This window comes from Equus caballus, chromosome 20 (genome assembly GCF_041296265.1).
Source record: "Equus caballus isolate H_3958 breed thoroughbred chromosome 20, TB-T2T, whole genome shotgun sequence".
Lineage (NCBI taxonomy): Eukaryota > Metazoa > Chordata > Mammalia > Perissodactyla > Equidae > Equus > Equus caballus.
Window position 1 is genome coordinate 21,138,215 of NC_091703.1, and position 15,623 is coordinate 21,153,837.

At 38.3% G+C, this 15,623-nt stretch overlaps 1 protein-coding gene across 13 annotated transcripts in view; it reads left to right on the plus strand.

The window, feature by feature from the left end:
• The window catches only part of CDKAL1 (CDK5 regulatory subunit associated protein 1 like 1), a 610,319-nt gene that overhangs the window by 570,110 nt on the left and 24,586 nt on the right, over positions 1 to 15,623 (plus strand). For all 13 annotated transcript variants that reach the window (XM_005603599.4, XM_014734733.3, XM_023624511.2 and 10 more), the window contains 2 exons: positions 4,014 to 4,097; positions 7,071 to 7,235. In XM_005603599.4, the coding sequence (XP_005603656.1) occupies positions 4,014 to 4,097; positions 7,071 to 7,235 (249 nt within the window). The remainder of the gene's footprint in view (positions 1 to 4,013; positions 4,098 to 7,070; positions 7,236 to 15,623) is intronic.

The window sequence follows — 15,623 nt, forward strand, 5'->3', positions numbered from 1 at the left end:
ATCTTTTCAACAAGGCCTGGAAAATTGTACCACACTCATTCTTTCACAGCCGGGCCAGGGCCATAGTTCCCGAGCGTTCTATGAGATCACCAGTAATGCAGATCTTGTGGGGGCTTTTTCTGCACCTTCCTTCTCTTCATTGACCCAATCTGTGAAATGGAGGGATCGTTTCACGTGCCTGTTTTTATTATACGTTTTTTATAAAGTGTCTTTTTAATGTCAGGTTAAATGAACTAAATGAAGTTCTGCGCATCCTCGGAAGAATTACTTTCTCCGCTGACATTTGAGGAGTAAATTACAAAGTATGCTTGGCTTTAAAGCAGGTACCAGGACTGGCAGCCACTTCAGAAGTCCTAACAAATGTCCTGAGGGGCAGATTTTGTCAATGGAAACTGAGTTTTCCATAGAAATGCTAGAGCATGGGTTTCTGTTTCCATCCCAAGTTCTTAAACTCTAAAATGTTATGGGAATTAAGTAAGCAATTTATTTAATCATCTCTATAAATTATATACCTATAAAACACATCAGAAGGAAAAGGGACGTCTTTCTTGGGATTATAAAAAAGGGGTTTGTTAGAAAGATTTTGACAGGCTTCTTTAGGTTCAGGTCACTTGATAGTTTTTTAAGAGACTTTGTAAATATTTCTTTGGTGGTATTAAAGATCAGGTTGTTACTTCAAGTGCAGCAAGAAAGTAGCTGTAATTTGCAGAGGGCTTTAAGCATACATTTACTGTAAGAAAAGAGAGCCTGGATTTAGAGTACATATTTCCTTCATCTGAAACCTTGCCAGCATACCAATCCCTAACCTACAGATCTACCATGAACGATGACTTAGAATTTTGGAACAGAAAGGTCCTTTAAATATTATTATCCATTTCTTCTTCAGCCCCACTCTTCTCTCCCCACCTCCATGTCACTGCTACCAAACTCTCATTTTTTCCAATGAGGAAAGTGAAGGCCGAAAACTTAGTCAGATCTCTTTTATCTTAAAAATAGTCTACCCAGACCCTATGTCTTCCCACCGTACTGCCCAATTCAAATATGTGGCATTTGATGATTGTGAATCACCTTTCTTCAGACTCCTCTCCCCTAGGTTCTGCTAGAACCATGCATTCCCGCTTCTGACCATTCCTTCTGCTTCCAGATGACTTTCCCCTTTCTTCCTGTGCTTGATCCAGTTATCTTGAAGCCATCCTCTAGACTATTCTTTAGGTTTACAATTCCACTTGCATCTTAATCATCTCTTGCTGAACAGCCACATTGTGGTACCAGTCACAAAGTTTATGAAAACTGTTATTTTCAACGAACTCTTATGTATTCACAGGAGCTTGTTCATGTTTTAAATTACACAAGCAGCCTTTCTGTTAACAACTTCTGCAAAGGGCTGGTCTTAAACCAGTGATGGGACCTTGCGTTCCTATCAGTGGTTCCAGCTGTTAGGCAAGGTTCTGCAGTGACGGTGAGGTAGCCATGGAAGCCTGCTTCTCAGCAGAATATCACATGGGTGTAGATGATACAGAATATCAGATGAGGCACAGTGTATTCTCCATCATCCTCTGTATGTAAGACAAACTGATCCCTTCTAGAGGATTAGCTCCACCATTAGCATAGTAGATAGCTGGTAGTGGTTGTCCTAGTGGCCTAAGGATATCTGTAGTCTGGCCCTTTTCTCCAGATGCCTTGCTTTTTTCTGAGACTGGGAGTTCCTTGCTGGATAGCAGAGGCATTCTTAGACAAATCGGGATGATTACCCTAAATCTTGCTCTATGCGGGTCTTTAACCACCGTAGATTATCCTGTGGGATTGGGAAGAAAACAGTATAGGGGGAGGTGGCTTATTTAAAAAAAGATTTTGAGGCTTCATATACATACCCTTGGCCCATAAATTCCTTGATGTCACTAAGGCAAATTTGCCTCTTCAAGAGTTCCACCTGAATGCCCTTCCTTAACATCATTGTTGTTTTTAACGTTATTTGAAATAGTTGATTCTCTTAAAGATGGTATTTGATACTCATTTCATTACAACTTCATTCTTAATAAATGGTCTTCTGCATATTTTCTTTTTATTTGTCTTTGTTGATTTTTTAGGGAGTGAGGATAGATTGCAGCAGCTTTTGATCAAAGTCCTGCCTTTCTTATGCTCATTTTTGCTGAGTATCCTCTGGGGATCTTTAAGAGCCTCACCAATGAGACAAAAAAAAAAAAAGGAGAGGTGTTTGCCGCTATAAATGACTGCACATAGCAGTTTTCCTGAATCCCTTTGGCAAATAATAGTCAAATACTCCCTGACAAATAGTTCCCTGATGGTTGATCGAAAGCCCTGCCCTCTGTGTGTAAACATAGCGAGTCTTTCTAACTCTATGTGTATATGTTACTGTCATCATTATTATCTCCAGATAAAATAGAACAGCCCCCAAATGATGACTACAACTATCCACATTAATTCTTACAAGAGGAGAGAAGCAGCATACATTTTCAGTGGCTCTCCAGTCTCGTATTGTTGATAATTTCCTGAAAACTTAATGTTAGATGAAGTGTAATGGCAGATTTCCTTAAGAACCATTGACAAATACTTATCCTAAGTTGTAAGCAACTCACACTGTGAAATGTGTGCAAACAGTCTAAGTTTCCTTCCAGAAGAATATACTTCAGTGAAACCCAGTATTCATCCATCTTTTTTAATAAACAGAGCCATTAAAGCTCAAAGTAGAAGTTGGGGGAACTTTCTGTTGTTGCAACTTGATTTTTAAAAGAGATTAATGTTGCAGGAACTTTCATTGGTTTTCAGGGATTTAAAAAAGTCTGTGATAAGTATCATCCTAGAGACCTTACAACCTTTGGGTAAGGGGGCTACATTTTGAATGAAATAGTAAATTACGGTGTATTTAGGTATTGGCATTGTATGCTGGAGAGGGGAGTCTGGTTGGGGGTTTTTGGGTTTTTTTTAATTATTAGGTAGTCTATTTAGTGCAGCTGTGTTTATGTTTCCTAAATGGTAACTGCCTGAACAGGGTGACAAGTTCCTACGTCTGAGAATAGGGATTGCTTTTACAAAGTCTTCTTGCCAACGTGCTTTAATATAGAGGGCTGTATTTTTCAAGTAGCAATGGCAAAAATAATTCCGGGCCTAATCATTCAATACAGCTAGTTTGCTACATCAGACATTTTGACAACCTTGTAAAAAAAAAGTAATTGATACTTTAAATGTTGCGTTTCACAGTAAAATAAACTTTGAAATGGTAGAAGTTTCTAGAATAATCACATTTATTTAACTAGTGTTTTGGCTGATTTAACTTCTTGATTATTAAAAATGCATATTTAGATCGTAAATGTAGATTGATCCTGTAGAGAATTAAGAATCCCATATTTTTGCTTATTCTTTAAAAAAAAATGAACATGAGGTCATGGCTGCAACAAAGAAGAGACAGTTGCCTGTGACAAAGAAAATGTATATAACAAGTAGATCTGTGAATTAATCAGTAATTTCAGAATCATATGCAACATGTGAAATGTTTATGTGAAGGATTTAATGACTAGTGTTGGAGGCATTTTCTTTAGTGTTACATCCCTCATAACTCAAATTAATGTTTATTACTACTCTTTCATATTGCCAAAATATTTTCATGAATTTGGATTAGTAGCAGCTTGTTCTGGCTTGTTTTCCAACTTTGTTTCAAGAAACAAAGTGATATTTAAAAGATTTTTGTATGTCTTAGAAGCCTTAATTATCTTACTTCTGTTGAAGGAGGAAATAAGATCAAGTTTTGTTTCATGGTTATGTAAGGAAGTAAGATTTTATACTATGCTAATTTTATATTACTACATAGATAATAATGTCTTTCAGGAGATTTGAATCAGTGATTCTTGTGTTAGCTGTTAAGAAACTAGCAATCTAGGGTCTACTTTAAATTCAACAAGACACTCCTTACTGGTCTAGGACTCTTCAGACTGGCATTTATTTTGGATTCTCAGGTTTACCCTTATCTTTCCTTTTTTCTCCCCTTCTCTCCACAGGTTGGTGAAAGACAACAAGTGTTAGTAACAGAGGAATCTTTTGATTCCAAGTTTTATGTTGCACATAATCGATTCTATGAGCAGGTAAGAGACACTTCCAGATTCTTAAGATTTCTCCAAAATGAGAAAGAGTTCTAAGAGTAAATCAGTTTAAGCAAAAGGGACACGGTGGGGGCTCAGGTAGCAGGGAGGGCGGGCTGCAGAATCTTGTCACAGCAAGGCTATTTTATAGCATCAAGCCAGCCAGGCTAACATGGGGCTTATCTTTGTGGCTTAGTCTACAAAACATTCTATACAAAGGAATAAGTGTGTTTTAGTCCTCATGAATCTTTGACAGGACCAGCTTTAGGGCTTTTAGGAGTTTAGAACAGGCAATTATCACTGCCAAAATTCCCACAGCCTGGCAAAGTAGAGGGGAAAGTTCTGTCCAGAAGACAGGAAGCATGTCTGCATGGGCAGCATCAGTGTGGAAGGGCAGGGATTTCCTCTCAGCACTCACGTAGGTTTTTGGTTGGTTGGTTTTTTGTTTAGTTTTAGTATTTGTTTTTGTTTTTTTTTTTTTTAACTTCCACCCTGATAAAAATGCTGGGGGCAAAGAAAAGAGTCTGTTCCATGGACTCAACTCAAATAGAGTGAACAACTCTGGAGACCAGTGTGAGGATTGAACCAACTTCACTTTGAGAGGTTTTTTTTGAGGCCAGCCCCAAGGGCTCCGCACTTACTAGCTGCCTTTCCCTGTCCGAGCAAGCTAGCATGCCTTGCCCCACCCGTAGCCAGACTTGTGTTTCAGCATTTGGGATTCCACTTTCCCCAGGTGGTAAAGCAATTCAGAAGTGACTGAAGAAAACAGAATGCCTCCTTCAAGGGCACGACCCTGGAAAGGGCCAAAGAGAAGACAGAATATGGCCTCCTGGATGGGAGACTCTCCTGGGGGCATAGGGATTTCATGGGTCATTCCTGGATTGTATTAACTTTTCTTTATATCAAATGAGTTTTCCTACTTTTGTGTTCCTTTCTCATTAAATAAGAGGTGAAATTTTTTTCTGTGGGTCATGGCTAGAATTAGAACTTGGGCAGACTCTTAAGGCCGGCGTGGACAAGTCAAGTAGGGGGTGGGCCAGGAAAGCCGACAGACCATGTCAGATGGCAGGGAAGCAGTAGCTGAAGAAGCCTCCAGCGTTGATGTTCCACGTGGAATAATCTCAGACTGGGCACTGGGTCCTCAGGAAACGTGGGGGAGCTTTTCAAGGCCCGGACTAAACATGCCCTGTATGGTACCCAGGAGAGTCTGCAGCTGAGGAAGGATTCCCAACACCCCATGTTTGAGCTGCATCTCTTCCCCATTTTCCATCTCATTAATTGACTCCAGAGAGCCATTTTCCTATTCAGGCCAACCTTCTGCTCAGCCCTGGGGAGGAGCTTGATTGTCTTTTGGTTGCCTCTTCCCTCTCCTTTCTCTTGCCATCTGGGTTTTTGCCTCAGCAGGGAACTTCTTTCCCCTTCATTTTAAAGGCAATGGCATGCCTCATTAGCTGTTTCCTCCAATTTAAAGCAGTCAGGCTTTTTCCAATTATTAAAACCGGAGGAGAACAAACACTGAGCCCTTCATTCAGATCAAGGCAGCAGATCAAGGAGAGTTATTTTCCCCCAGAATAGTACCAAATCTCCCAGGGACAGTTTACTCTAGAGATTTTCTTGTTTTATAAAAACTGCTTTAAAAGGGCTTTCATATCCTGATACGAAAGCTCTTTTAGTTCATTTGCTTGCCATGAGTAATTCGCCACCCAGGTGACCTTTTTCCTATACTTTGATGAAGCAGTGTACTCAGTGGTCATAAAAAGTCAAACTCAGAAAGACCAAGGTCCAGTTTTGCCTCTCAGAGAAATTAGCTGTGGAACTTGGGGCTCTCATCGGACTTTTGTCTCTACCACTGAGCATATCAAAGATTTCATAGAAGTTATTTTTGTAAAAAAGATGAGTTCCAGAAGTGAAGATTGTATCTAGATGTCAGAGTCTTGCTGGATTAGAATTAGTCTATTTATTTTGGAACCTAACTTTGAAGAGATTGGCAAACAGCTACAATACTAAAATAGAAGTGTGAGGCGGACATAATGCATACAAACTACCTGTAAGTCCCAAAGGAGGGGAAACGTTTGCTCGAAGTAAACAAGTACCTTTATCAGAAATCTCTGGTGGAAGGAGACCATCTGACAGTTTCCTGTCAACTAGCCAAAGTACTCTTCAGAGTAGCTGATTCTGTATGGAGGAAGAACTAACAAATGCGTGCATTTTATAGTAGAGTGAAAAGAAATGAATGGCAATCATTAGTTAAAGGAGTTATTTAACTCCAAACACCAATGTTTGGGATATTGAAAAGGTTTCTTTTAAATGTTCTTCCCCTTTCCCCAAAGCAGATGCTTATGTGCACACTCACACTCACAACACACGTATACACACAAACATGTAGGCCTTTATTTGAAGAGTCTACTCCAGCCATTAGTCTGACAGCTAACTTGGACGTTATTAAAAATGTAAGGCTTTCATCAGTGTTGTCTCAGTTTTCTTCATTGCATGGGACAGCCAAGAGCAGAATATCAAAGGCCTGTCCAGAAGTGACTGGCTGACTGCTGGGGGATTTCCCAGGTCTGCCTTCCACATGCCTTAGGACAACAGGCGTCCTACAATGAAAGAGCTCTATCTACAGCCCTATAGCTCCTCCCAGAAATGCCTTCCCTTCCTGGTAGATCCCCAAATCCTTGGACAGCTGGAAGATAGAGCCCACTTAGGATGGGATCCCAGAATAGAAAAAGGACATTAGAAGACAACTGAGGAAATCCGAATAAAGTATAGACTTTAGTTAATAGTAATATGTCAATATTGACTCATTAATGTGACAGATGTATCATACTAATGTAAGATGTTAATAATAGGAAAACTAAGTGCGGTGTATACAGGAATTCTTTGTGCTATCTTTGCAATAATTCTATAAATCTAAAACTGTTCTAAAATAAAAAGGTTATTTTAAATAACATTAAGCCTTCTGAAATTTTTTTAAAGGTTTTAGTGCCAAAGAACCCCACGTTCATGGGGAAAATGGTCGAAGTGGACATTTATGAATCAGGGAAACATTTTATGAAAGGGCAGCCAGTGTCAGACGCCAAAGTATACACGCCATCCATCAGCAAACCATTAGCAAAAGGAGAAGTCTCAGGTTTAACAGAGGTGAGTAAAAGACTGTCCCCTCTGCCCTGCCAGTAAACAGCAGCTGTGGAAGCACAGAGATTCCAGACCATGTTTCTGTTATCATTTATAGTTTCCTTTTTATATATGCATGAGGCTTTAATCCTTTCTGACGGATTGAAGTCTGAATGAGAAAGATGCATTTTTGCTGATGCCTGTAGCTTGGCTTCTCTGCCTGTAAAGGGGATAAGCTGTTTCTGCTTCTAGGCTAGTAGCAGAGGGCAAAAGCCATCATTTTCAGGAGAAAGATTTAACACGGAAGATGATCTGATCCGGTCTGTTTCTGTGTCAGTAGATCCTGGGTGGAAGGAGGTGAGGAAAGGAATAGTTTTTGGCTTTATGAAGCTGTTTATAATACAGTAAAAACCTACAGTTAAACAGGCATTAAACCATGTCAGAGTATGTGGTTATGGTGCCTTTCTCTAGGGTGTTAGCTGAATATCTGCTTTAGTCATGTGGAGTGAAAATTAAACATTTTTTTCTTTCTATAAAAAAGTAACCTGACCCCTATTTTATACCTTGGTAAATATGGCTGTTTGCCAAGCTCTCTCTTACATTTCATTGAGCTACAGCTGTAAAAGCCGATGGAGTGTGAAATGAAAATGTGTATCACCTTTCTAAGCATCATTTGATGTCCTTTCTCCAACACAATTGTTAAGCGCTCCCAAAAAAAGTATATAGCAGTGACTTAACATACAGACAAAAGGTAAGTGATATTTATCTGGCCATCGTATTCCAAAGTTGTTTTAATACATGTATTATGTTTTCCCTCAAAATAAATTGCAAGGGCATGTTAATTAAACTTTGGGAAGAGTGATAAAGAGGGTGCTTTTATCTATATTCTCACTTAGTGTGGTGATGGACTCTGGTATCCAAACATGGGTGATACCTCTCACGAGCTTGACAAGTGCATGTAAAGAATCCGTGTGCCCGGCCATCTGACTGATAGTGGAATGATGTAGACTAGCCTTTGTCAAAACCCTGCCAAGTGTGTCATCCTGCTCAACCAGGGGTGAACTGTAAAACTTGATAAGCATAACCGTTAATGTTTGCTGTTTAAAAAAGTTCATACTTGGGGCTTTGGATGGATGGCCAGGAAGGAACAGAGTGATCCAGCATTTAAATTATATTGCTAGAGATTTAGCTTTTGATATGTTAGCTAATACTTAAGAAACTTTTAAAGGAAGTTGACTTATTTTTTTATTTTTCTACACAGGGTGTTTAACCAGGTTGATTTTATGTTGCCCCAGTGGAAAGGATTTCACAACAAATGGGCAGTAGTGGGCAAAGGATTTTTTCCAAGACCCAACCTGATTTAGTTCCTTCATGTATGCCTGTTAAAAGGAATAGTGTTTTAAAATATCATCATTAATAATACAGAAATAAGCAAAAGTAGTACTCTTTTATTAGTTCCATAACTATTACTTTCTAAAAGGGCAGACCCATTTAAATGCTATGGGCAGGCTTTTCTACTCTCCTCTCCCTTCCTCTAGCCTAGGAAGTAGTGTTGTCATCAGTTCTACCACCAGCCTCCTCTGAACCAGGATGGCCCCAAAGTCCTGGGTAAGATGAGGATAAAGATCAGTTGGCTGCTGGCCCTTCTAGGAATAGTCTTATAGCGTGCATGAGACCATAGGGTTAGGAATATTGATTTGCATATTTACATTAAGGGAAACATCAGGCAAGTCTTTCATCACCATTTGTGACTTCATATAAATTACTGAACATAGCTTTACTCTTCATTATTTGTCAGCTTTTAAAGATATGCCAAATTCAGGGTTGAAAAGCCTTCTTTAATGAATTTGTCCTGGTGTTACAAATGTTTTTGCTGATTATATGAACCAATATAAATTAAGCAGGAAGAGAACAGCTTCCATTTTTATAGGATCTGTTGGTAGATGATAGAGGTTATAATCATGTCTCAGACTTTTTGAGATCTTTGCACACTGATAAAAGTGCTGGAACTCTTAAATGAAAAAAATGAGCTTAACTCTGGATGAAGTGTGACCTTGGGGTCAGATGGACCTGGGTTTGCATCTGGACTTGCCAATTTACACTAGGCATGTGACTCCTCCAAGCTTTAGATTAGTCTGTTAAATGGGAATAATAATGGCTATCTCATAGGGGTTGTTCAAAGGAATACATGGAATAGTGTATGTTCACCACCTAATCCTATGCTTAGAACATAATAAATAGTGGTTATTTTCCTTTCCTCCAAATATAGCTGCATCTGGAAAGAGGAGACTCTAAAGATGACCTTGGTACTAACAATTTTGGTTTTGTTAATTATTTCAGCCGTGATCATACAGTACGCATTGTATATGTTGGAGTTGGGGGTGAATTTCTCTATTAGGATAATCTCTTCAGTGCCAGAGAACCAATCCCATCAGAATTTCTATCTTTCTGAATTTTCTAGGCTTTTCCTGTGTTTTTGTAGAATGGTAACCTCCTCCTCATACTTTGTAAACAAATCTAGAAAGGCCAAAGTATCTAAAGCAGACTGTTGTGCTAAAAAATTCTTTCCCATAGTAAATGTATTTCCTTAACTGTGAATTTTATGATTATTCTTGGATTTCTTTTGTCTCACTTTAGGCCCTGTTGACCTCTTTTGGTGAAACTAGTGAGAGGTACAACAGACTAGGGGAAGAAGCACAGGCTGGGTGGGAGTCCTGACATCTAGATTTATAGGATTCTGGCATTTGTGGTAACAGACTTTGTGACCTTTTGTATATCACTTAGGTTTCCTGAACCTCAGTTGTCTCTAAGATTCTGTGACTGAAATATTTCATTTGACAAAAATGGATTGAATGCCTGCCCTGCGCCAGGACTTTGAATTCTATAAATATTAATAGAAATCAGGCCATGTTATTTTCAAATAATAATAGGTAAATGCCTATAATGTGATAGAAAAGGAAAGCTACAATAAAGTCAAAAGGTTACTGTCCTCTAACAAATTATATTCTAATGGAAAGAGCATATAGTAAAATCTTTTTATGATTATCACTGATCCTCTTTTCAGTTTGGTTGGAGGAATAGAGGAAGAGAAGAAGAGGAGGGTAGTCAAGAGAAACAAAATTAGTCTGATTATTTTTAGGGAAGGTGGAAGCCCAAATGCACTTCCAATGTAATAGGGAACATTTTTGAATAAGTATCACTTAAGGAGAATTAATTTCAGAAAATGGTTATGTAATAATTATCCAATGGGTGGCATCATAGAGTTCAAAGGGATAAATATAAATCAAAGAAGGGATAGATCATGAACTTTTCTATGGAAACTGTCAGGGGATTTTGTTCTTAGGATGAAGAAGAGATAGGAGGCAGCAGGGGACACACAAGTTTTTGTAGATGTTCTAGGACAGTAATTCTCAAGTGTGGTCCCTAGAAGTGCAGCATCAGCGATGTCTTGGAACTTGTAAAAATGCAAATTCTCAGGCCCCGACCCAGACCTGAATCAGAAACTATGGGAGAGGAACCCAGTACTCTTTTAACGAGCTCTCCTGGTAATACTGATGTACACTGAAGTTTGAGAACCACTCTTCCAGGAAAATAATTCTCAAGTGGGGAGGAGCGTTTAATATTTGAAAAGCAGTTCTAACATTTTAATGTAATAATACCAAATTTTCACAATACCAGCTTCAGAAAGTATAGTTGAACAACATCCCCTTGGATGCTTGAGATTGTCTCTCATCTATATATTAATAATTCTTCAGAAGGGGGTTATAAAAATGGTGGTGGGGATAGGCAAAAGCTGTGTGTATGTTTAGTGAAAGGGGCCAGAGGAATAGCAACTTTGAGGAAAACAGTTTTAAGATGTTAAGAGCATGATATTTTTACCATGTTCACACATGGAACCTAAATTTGTGGTAACATACCCTGTTTAATGTGATGATCTTTTTATACAATTGAAGTTTCCTTGGAAAATTGCTGTGCTGTTCAGTCATTCCATCTGAAGAAAACCTTTGGATAAGCGGAGCTGATGTCACCTGTGCCAATCCATGACCATTCAATAATATGAAAAATTATTTGAGAGCCATTATCAAAGATTGGGATCACAGAATTGTTTCATTTTAACTCTATTATGGAAATTTTCTATTACAGAAATTTTCAAGCATATTCAAATGTAGAGAGACTAGTATGACTCCATGTACCCGTTACTCACCTTTAACAGGTATCAAGTCATAGCTGATCTTATGTCATGTGTGTTCACATTCACCTCCGTCTCCCCCTGATTCTTTTAAAGAAAATCCTATTTATCATTTCATCTAGAAATATATCAGAAAATATCTCTAAAAGGTGAAGATTCGTTTTAAAAACCTAATCACAGTACAGTATCAAATCTAAAAATAATTAACATTAATTCTTTATCCGGTCAGTGTCAACTCAATGTTCTAATTTTGCTATTTTTTAAACAATTTTTCTGAATCAGGATGCAAATAAAGTCCACTCATTGCAATTAGTGTGTTTTGTAAGTCGTTTTAACCTATAGGCTTTCCCTTTTTTCTCTTTTTGTATTGCCATTTATTTGTAAAAGAAACCAGGTTATTTGTCCTGCAGCATTTCCCACAGTCTGGAATTTGCTAATTACATCCTCTGATAGGATTTAACAGGTTTCTGTGTTCCCCATTTGTTTTATAAAGTGGTAGTTAGATTTAGAGACTTAATCAGATTCAGGTTTGAGTTTTTGAGAGTCTATTTTCATGTGATGCTCTTATGAGGCATATAATGTCTGGGTGTCCTCCTTAGGTGTCAGTCAATTTTGGGCATTGCCTACGATCATTGAAGTCATTAGGGGTTTCAGAATGGTAGGATTCTAATTCTGTCTTTCCTTCCTCATTTATGAGCTAAAAGTACTCCTCTGAAAAGAAACGTTCTCTTATTTTTATTTACCCCAAGGTACAGTTCATACAGGAAAGGTGAGATAAAGGTTTGATGCCTGCTCTCTGTGAACCAGTTTCCAAGATTTGAGTTGATTCCTCAGCATCCTCCAAAAGTAACCAATGAGGATTTTTAGTATTATAAACTCATGGATTTTTTACATATTTGATGTGCTTTTATACATTGCAATTATTATATTTAATTGGTGACTCAAATGGTTGCATTTTTGGACAGTAGAAGCTCTTCAGATTGGTTTCTCAATTCTTGTGACATAGCTCCTTGAGATCTTAATAGTTCCTTGCCTTCTGATATGACAGGATGTTCCAGGCTCATCTTGGACACTCTCTGCTCCAGACCTGGAATTAGCCATGTCTCCAAGGAGCTCTGGTTTCTTTTAGTGAAAAACAGTATTTAGGGACTATAGTGTACGCTGTTGAGTTGGTCATTGTTCTTATGCCTTTTGGCAGGTGGAGCTAGAAAACCCTTTTTTTCCCCCAATCATACCAATGCTTTCATCCAGGTCAAATTTAGAAATTTTCTGTCTGGCATCTGTAACTTTCCTTCCATTCCAGTTCCCAAAAACACAATTACTCATTTGCTTTATCCTGTAATACCCACATAACTGTCTGATAATAACCGCACTAACACTACCGCCAACAATATAATCATTGAAAGCAGTTTAAGGTGTGGCAGGTAGTTTTGTAGTTGTTTTGTTCTTAGGGTATATCCCACTAGGAAAGTATAGGCAAATAATGGTTTTAAAGTTTCCTGAAAATAGTTCTTCTCCATGTAGTTACGCCAACAAATCAGTACACACTTAGGAGCATTTGTTTTCCTTTGTTTTAAAAAATATTTTTAATTTAATTTTGTTTCATAATTATGTAAAATACTTTGCAAAATCAAGTCTACAAAAAAGTATGGTGTGAGAAGTCCACCTTCTACCTTCTACTTACTCCTCTTCCCTCCACCCTGCTTCCTCTCCCACCTGTTTAAGGACTTTTGTTTGTTTTAGTTTATTCTTCCAATGGTTTGTTTTAACAATATGAACAATACATAGACATATTTTTTATCACTTTTTTCTTAGATAAATGATAAACACTTTGCTATTTTCACTTAACAATATATCTTGGTGGTTACTACTCCCTAGCCATATGTAGAAATTCAGTGAATGTTTCTAATGATTTTTGTTAAGCTTTTAAACAAAATACATGAAAGTCTATATTGCTCTGTTATCTGAGAGGAATAGTACTACCCTGTCTGAAACCCAACACCTTTTTGGTCAAAGAAAAGATAGGTAGAATCACCTTAAAGAGATTACTGTCTCCCAGGCCGGCAGGAATTCACTGCAGTGTGATGGAAGGCATTAAAGTGGTGAGAGAAACAGTCAGAGGGTAGGAGTAGTCAGACATGCAAGCCAAACAAGCAAGGTCCAGAAGCCAACGTTGGCAGCGAACACTTGCATCCTGGAGGAGAGGATGCTTTGACAAATGGACTTCGAAAAGTCTGAAAACCATCCCTATATAGAAAGGAATACATCTAGTTATCTTACCTGGTACCATTGTACATCTGATTCACTTACTTCCCTTTGTGGAGTCCATGATTACCAGGCGAGAAATTAGGTTTGTTCAGCCTTCTATAAATGTGCTGTTGATAACTGGCATTCTGGTTTTATACGCTCGTCTCCTGTGTCTTATTCACCTGGTCTCTTCTGTGGATGCTGAGCATTTCAGTTTCTGAGCTTTCAAGGCGGTGAGCCAAACCCTGGGCCATGTTAAATCCCCCCAAGGCAACAAATGCTGCCTCCTGAGGCCTCTTGAGAGACCACAAGGGATTTTTCCTCTCAGTACCCACTCGGCGTTGCCATTGGCTAAATACTCCGTGCCTACTGCTATTGACTCAAAGCCAACAATTATGGAGTACTTATTGTGAACCAAGCACTGTGCTAAATGTCTCGCGTGCATTCCCTCATATCATCCTCATAACTATGAGAAAGATACTGCTCTTATCCCTATTTCGGAGATGAGGAATCTGAGCTTCAGTAACTCAATAGATAACTTATCTTGAGTCACAAAGTTAGAAGGTAGAAGAGGCAAGTCAGGCTTTATATCTAGGTCTTACCAACTTTCAAGCCTGGTTTTGTTTTTGATTTGTGGTAAAATATACATAACGTAAATTTACTGTCCTAACCACTTAAGGGTACAGTTCATTAGTGTTAAGTGTAGTCACATTGTTGTCAACCAATCTCCAGAATTCATTTCATTTTACAAAACCGAAACTCCCTCCCCCTGCCCTGGCAACCACCATTCTACTTTCTTTCTCTGAATTTGACTATTCTGGGTACCTGATATAAGAGGAATCGTGCAGTATTTGTCTTTTTGTGACTAGTTTATTTCACTTAGTATAATGTCCTCAAGGTTCATTCATGTTGCAGCATGTGTCAGAATTTTCTTCCTTTTGAATGCTGGATAATATTCCATTATATATTAGCCACATTTTGTTTATCCATTCATTCATCAATGGACACTTAGGTTGCTTCCACCTTTTGGCTATTGTGAGTAATGCTGCTATGAACCTGGTTGTACTCCTATCTCTTTGAGACCTTGCTTTCAGTTCTTTGGGCTATATACCGAGAAGTAGAAATGCTAGATTATATGGTAATTTTATTTTTAATGTTTTTAGTAACTACCATACTGTTTTCCACAGTGGCTGTACCATTTTACATTCCCACCAACAGTGCACAAGGGTTCCACTTTCTCCACATTCTTGCCAACACTTGCTATTTTCTATTTTTTTGGTAGTTGCTTCCCTGATGGGTGTAGGTCAAACCCGAATTTTTAAGCCCAGGTCCATAATGCCTTTCCCTTTTGAGTTACAGAAGTCTTATACGCTCGCTTCTGGACTAGTAGCTTCCTTTATATACCAGATTAAGGTTACACTGAATACAAAAAAAGAGAGAAAAAAATGAGAAAATGGATAATATTAATCATTTTCTCTGTGCTCTGTTAAAAGTGCTATTCAAGTTATAAGTCTGCCTTAGGAAGACAAGAGAATATGAACACTACTGCTGCTTGATAAAGGCTAACTGGTTTTGCTACTGACGTTCTTTCTCCTTTTATGGCCCATGTTATAACAAATCACTTGACTCCTACCAAGATCGATACTTAAGAAGTCAGAGCTATGTTGTGCCTGGGAGAAGATGGAAAAGAACAAAATTCTCTCCTACTTCTAAACTTATAAGGAGTCAGTTTTATTCCAAAGTTGTTCTCATTTTGAGTTTATTCCTAGTAATAAAGAATCGCTTTAAAGAAAGAAGAGGCAGGGTGGCTTTGTGGAAAGAGCTTGAGGATTTGGAGTCTCTCACCCTGGGTTCAGATTACAATTACAATTCCTGTGATCTTGTGCAACTTACTTCCTTGAATCACAGTTTCTTCATTTGGAAAATGGAGATAACAGATTTGCAAAAGATTAAATTAGATAATGTGGACAAAGTGCCTC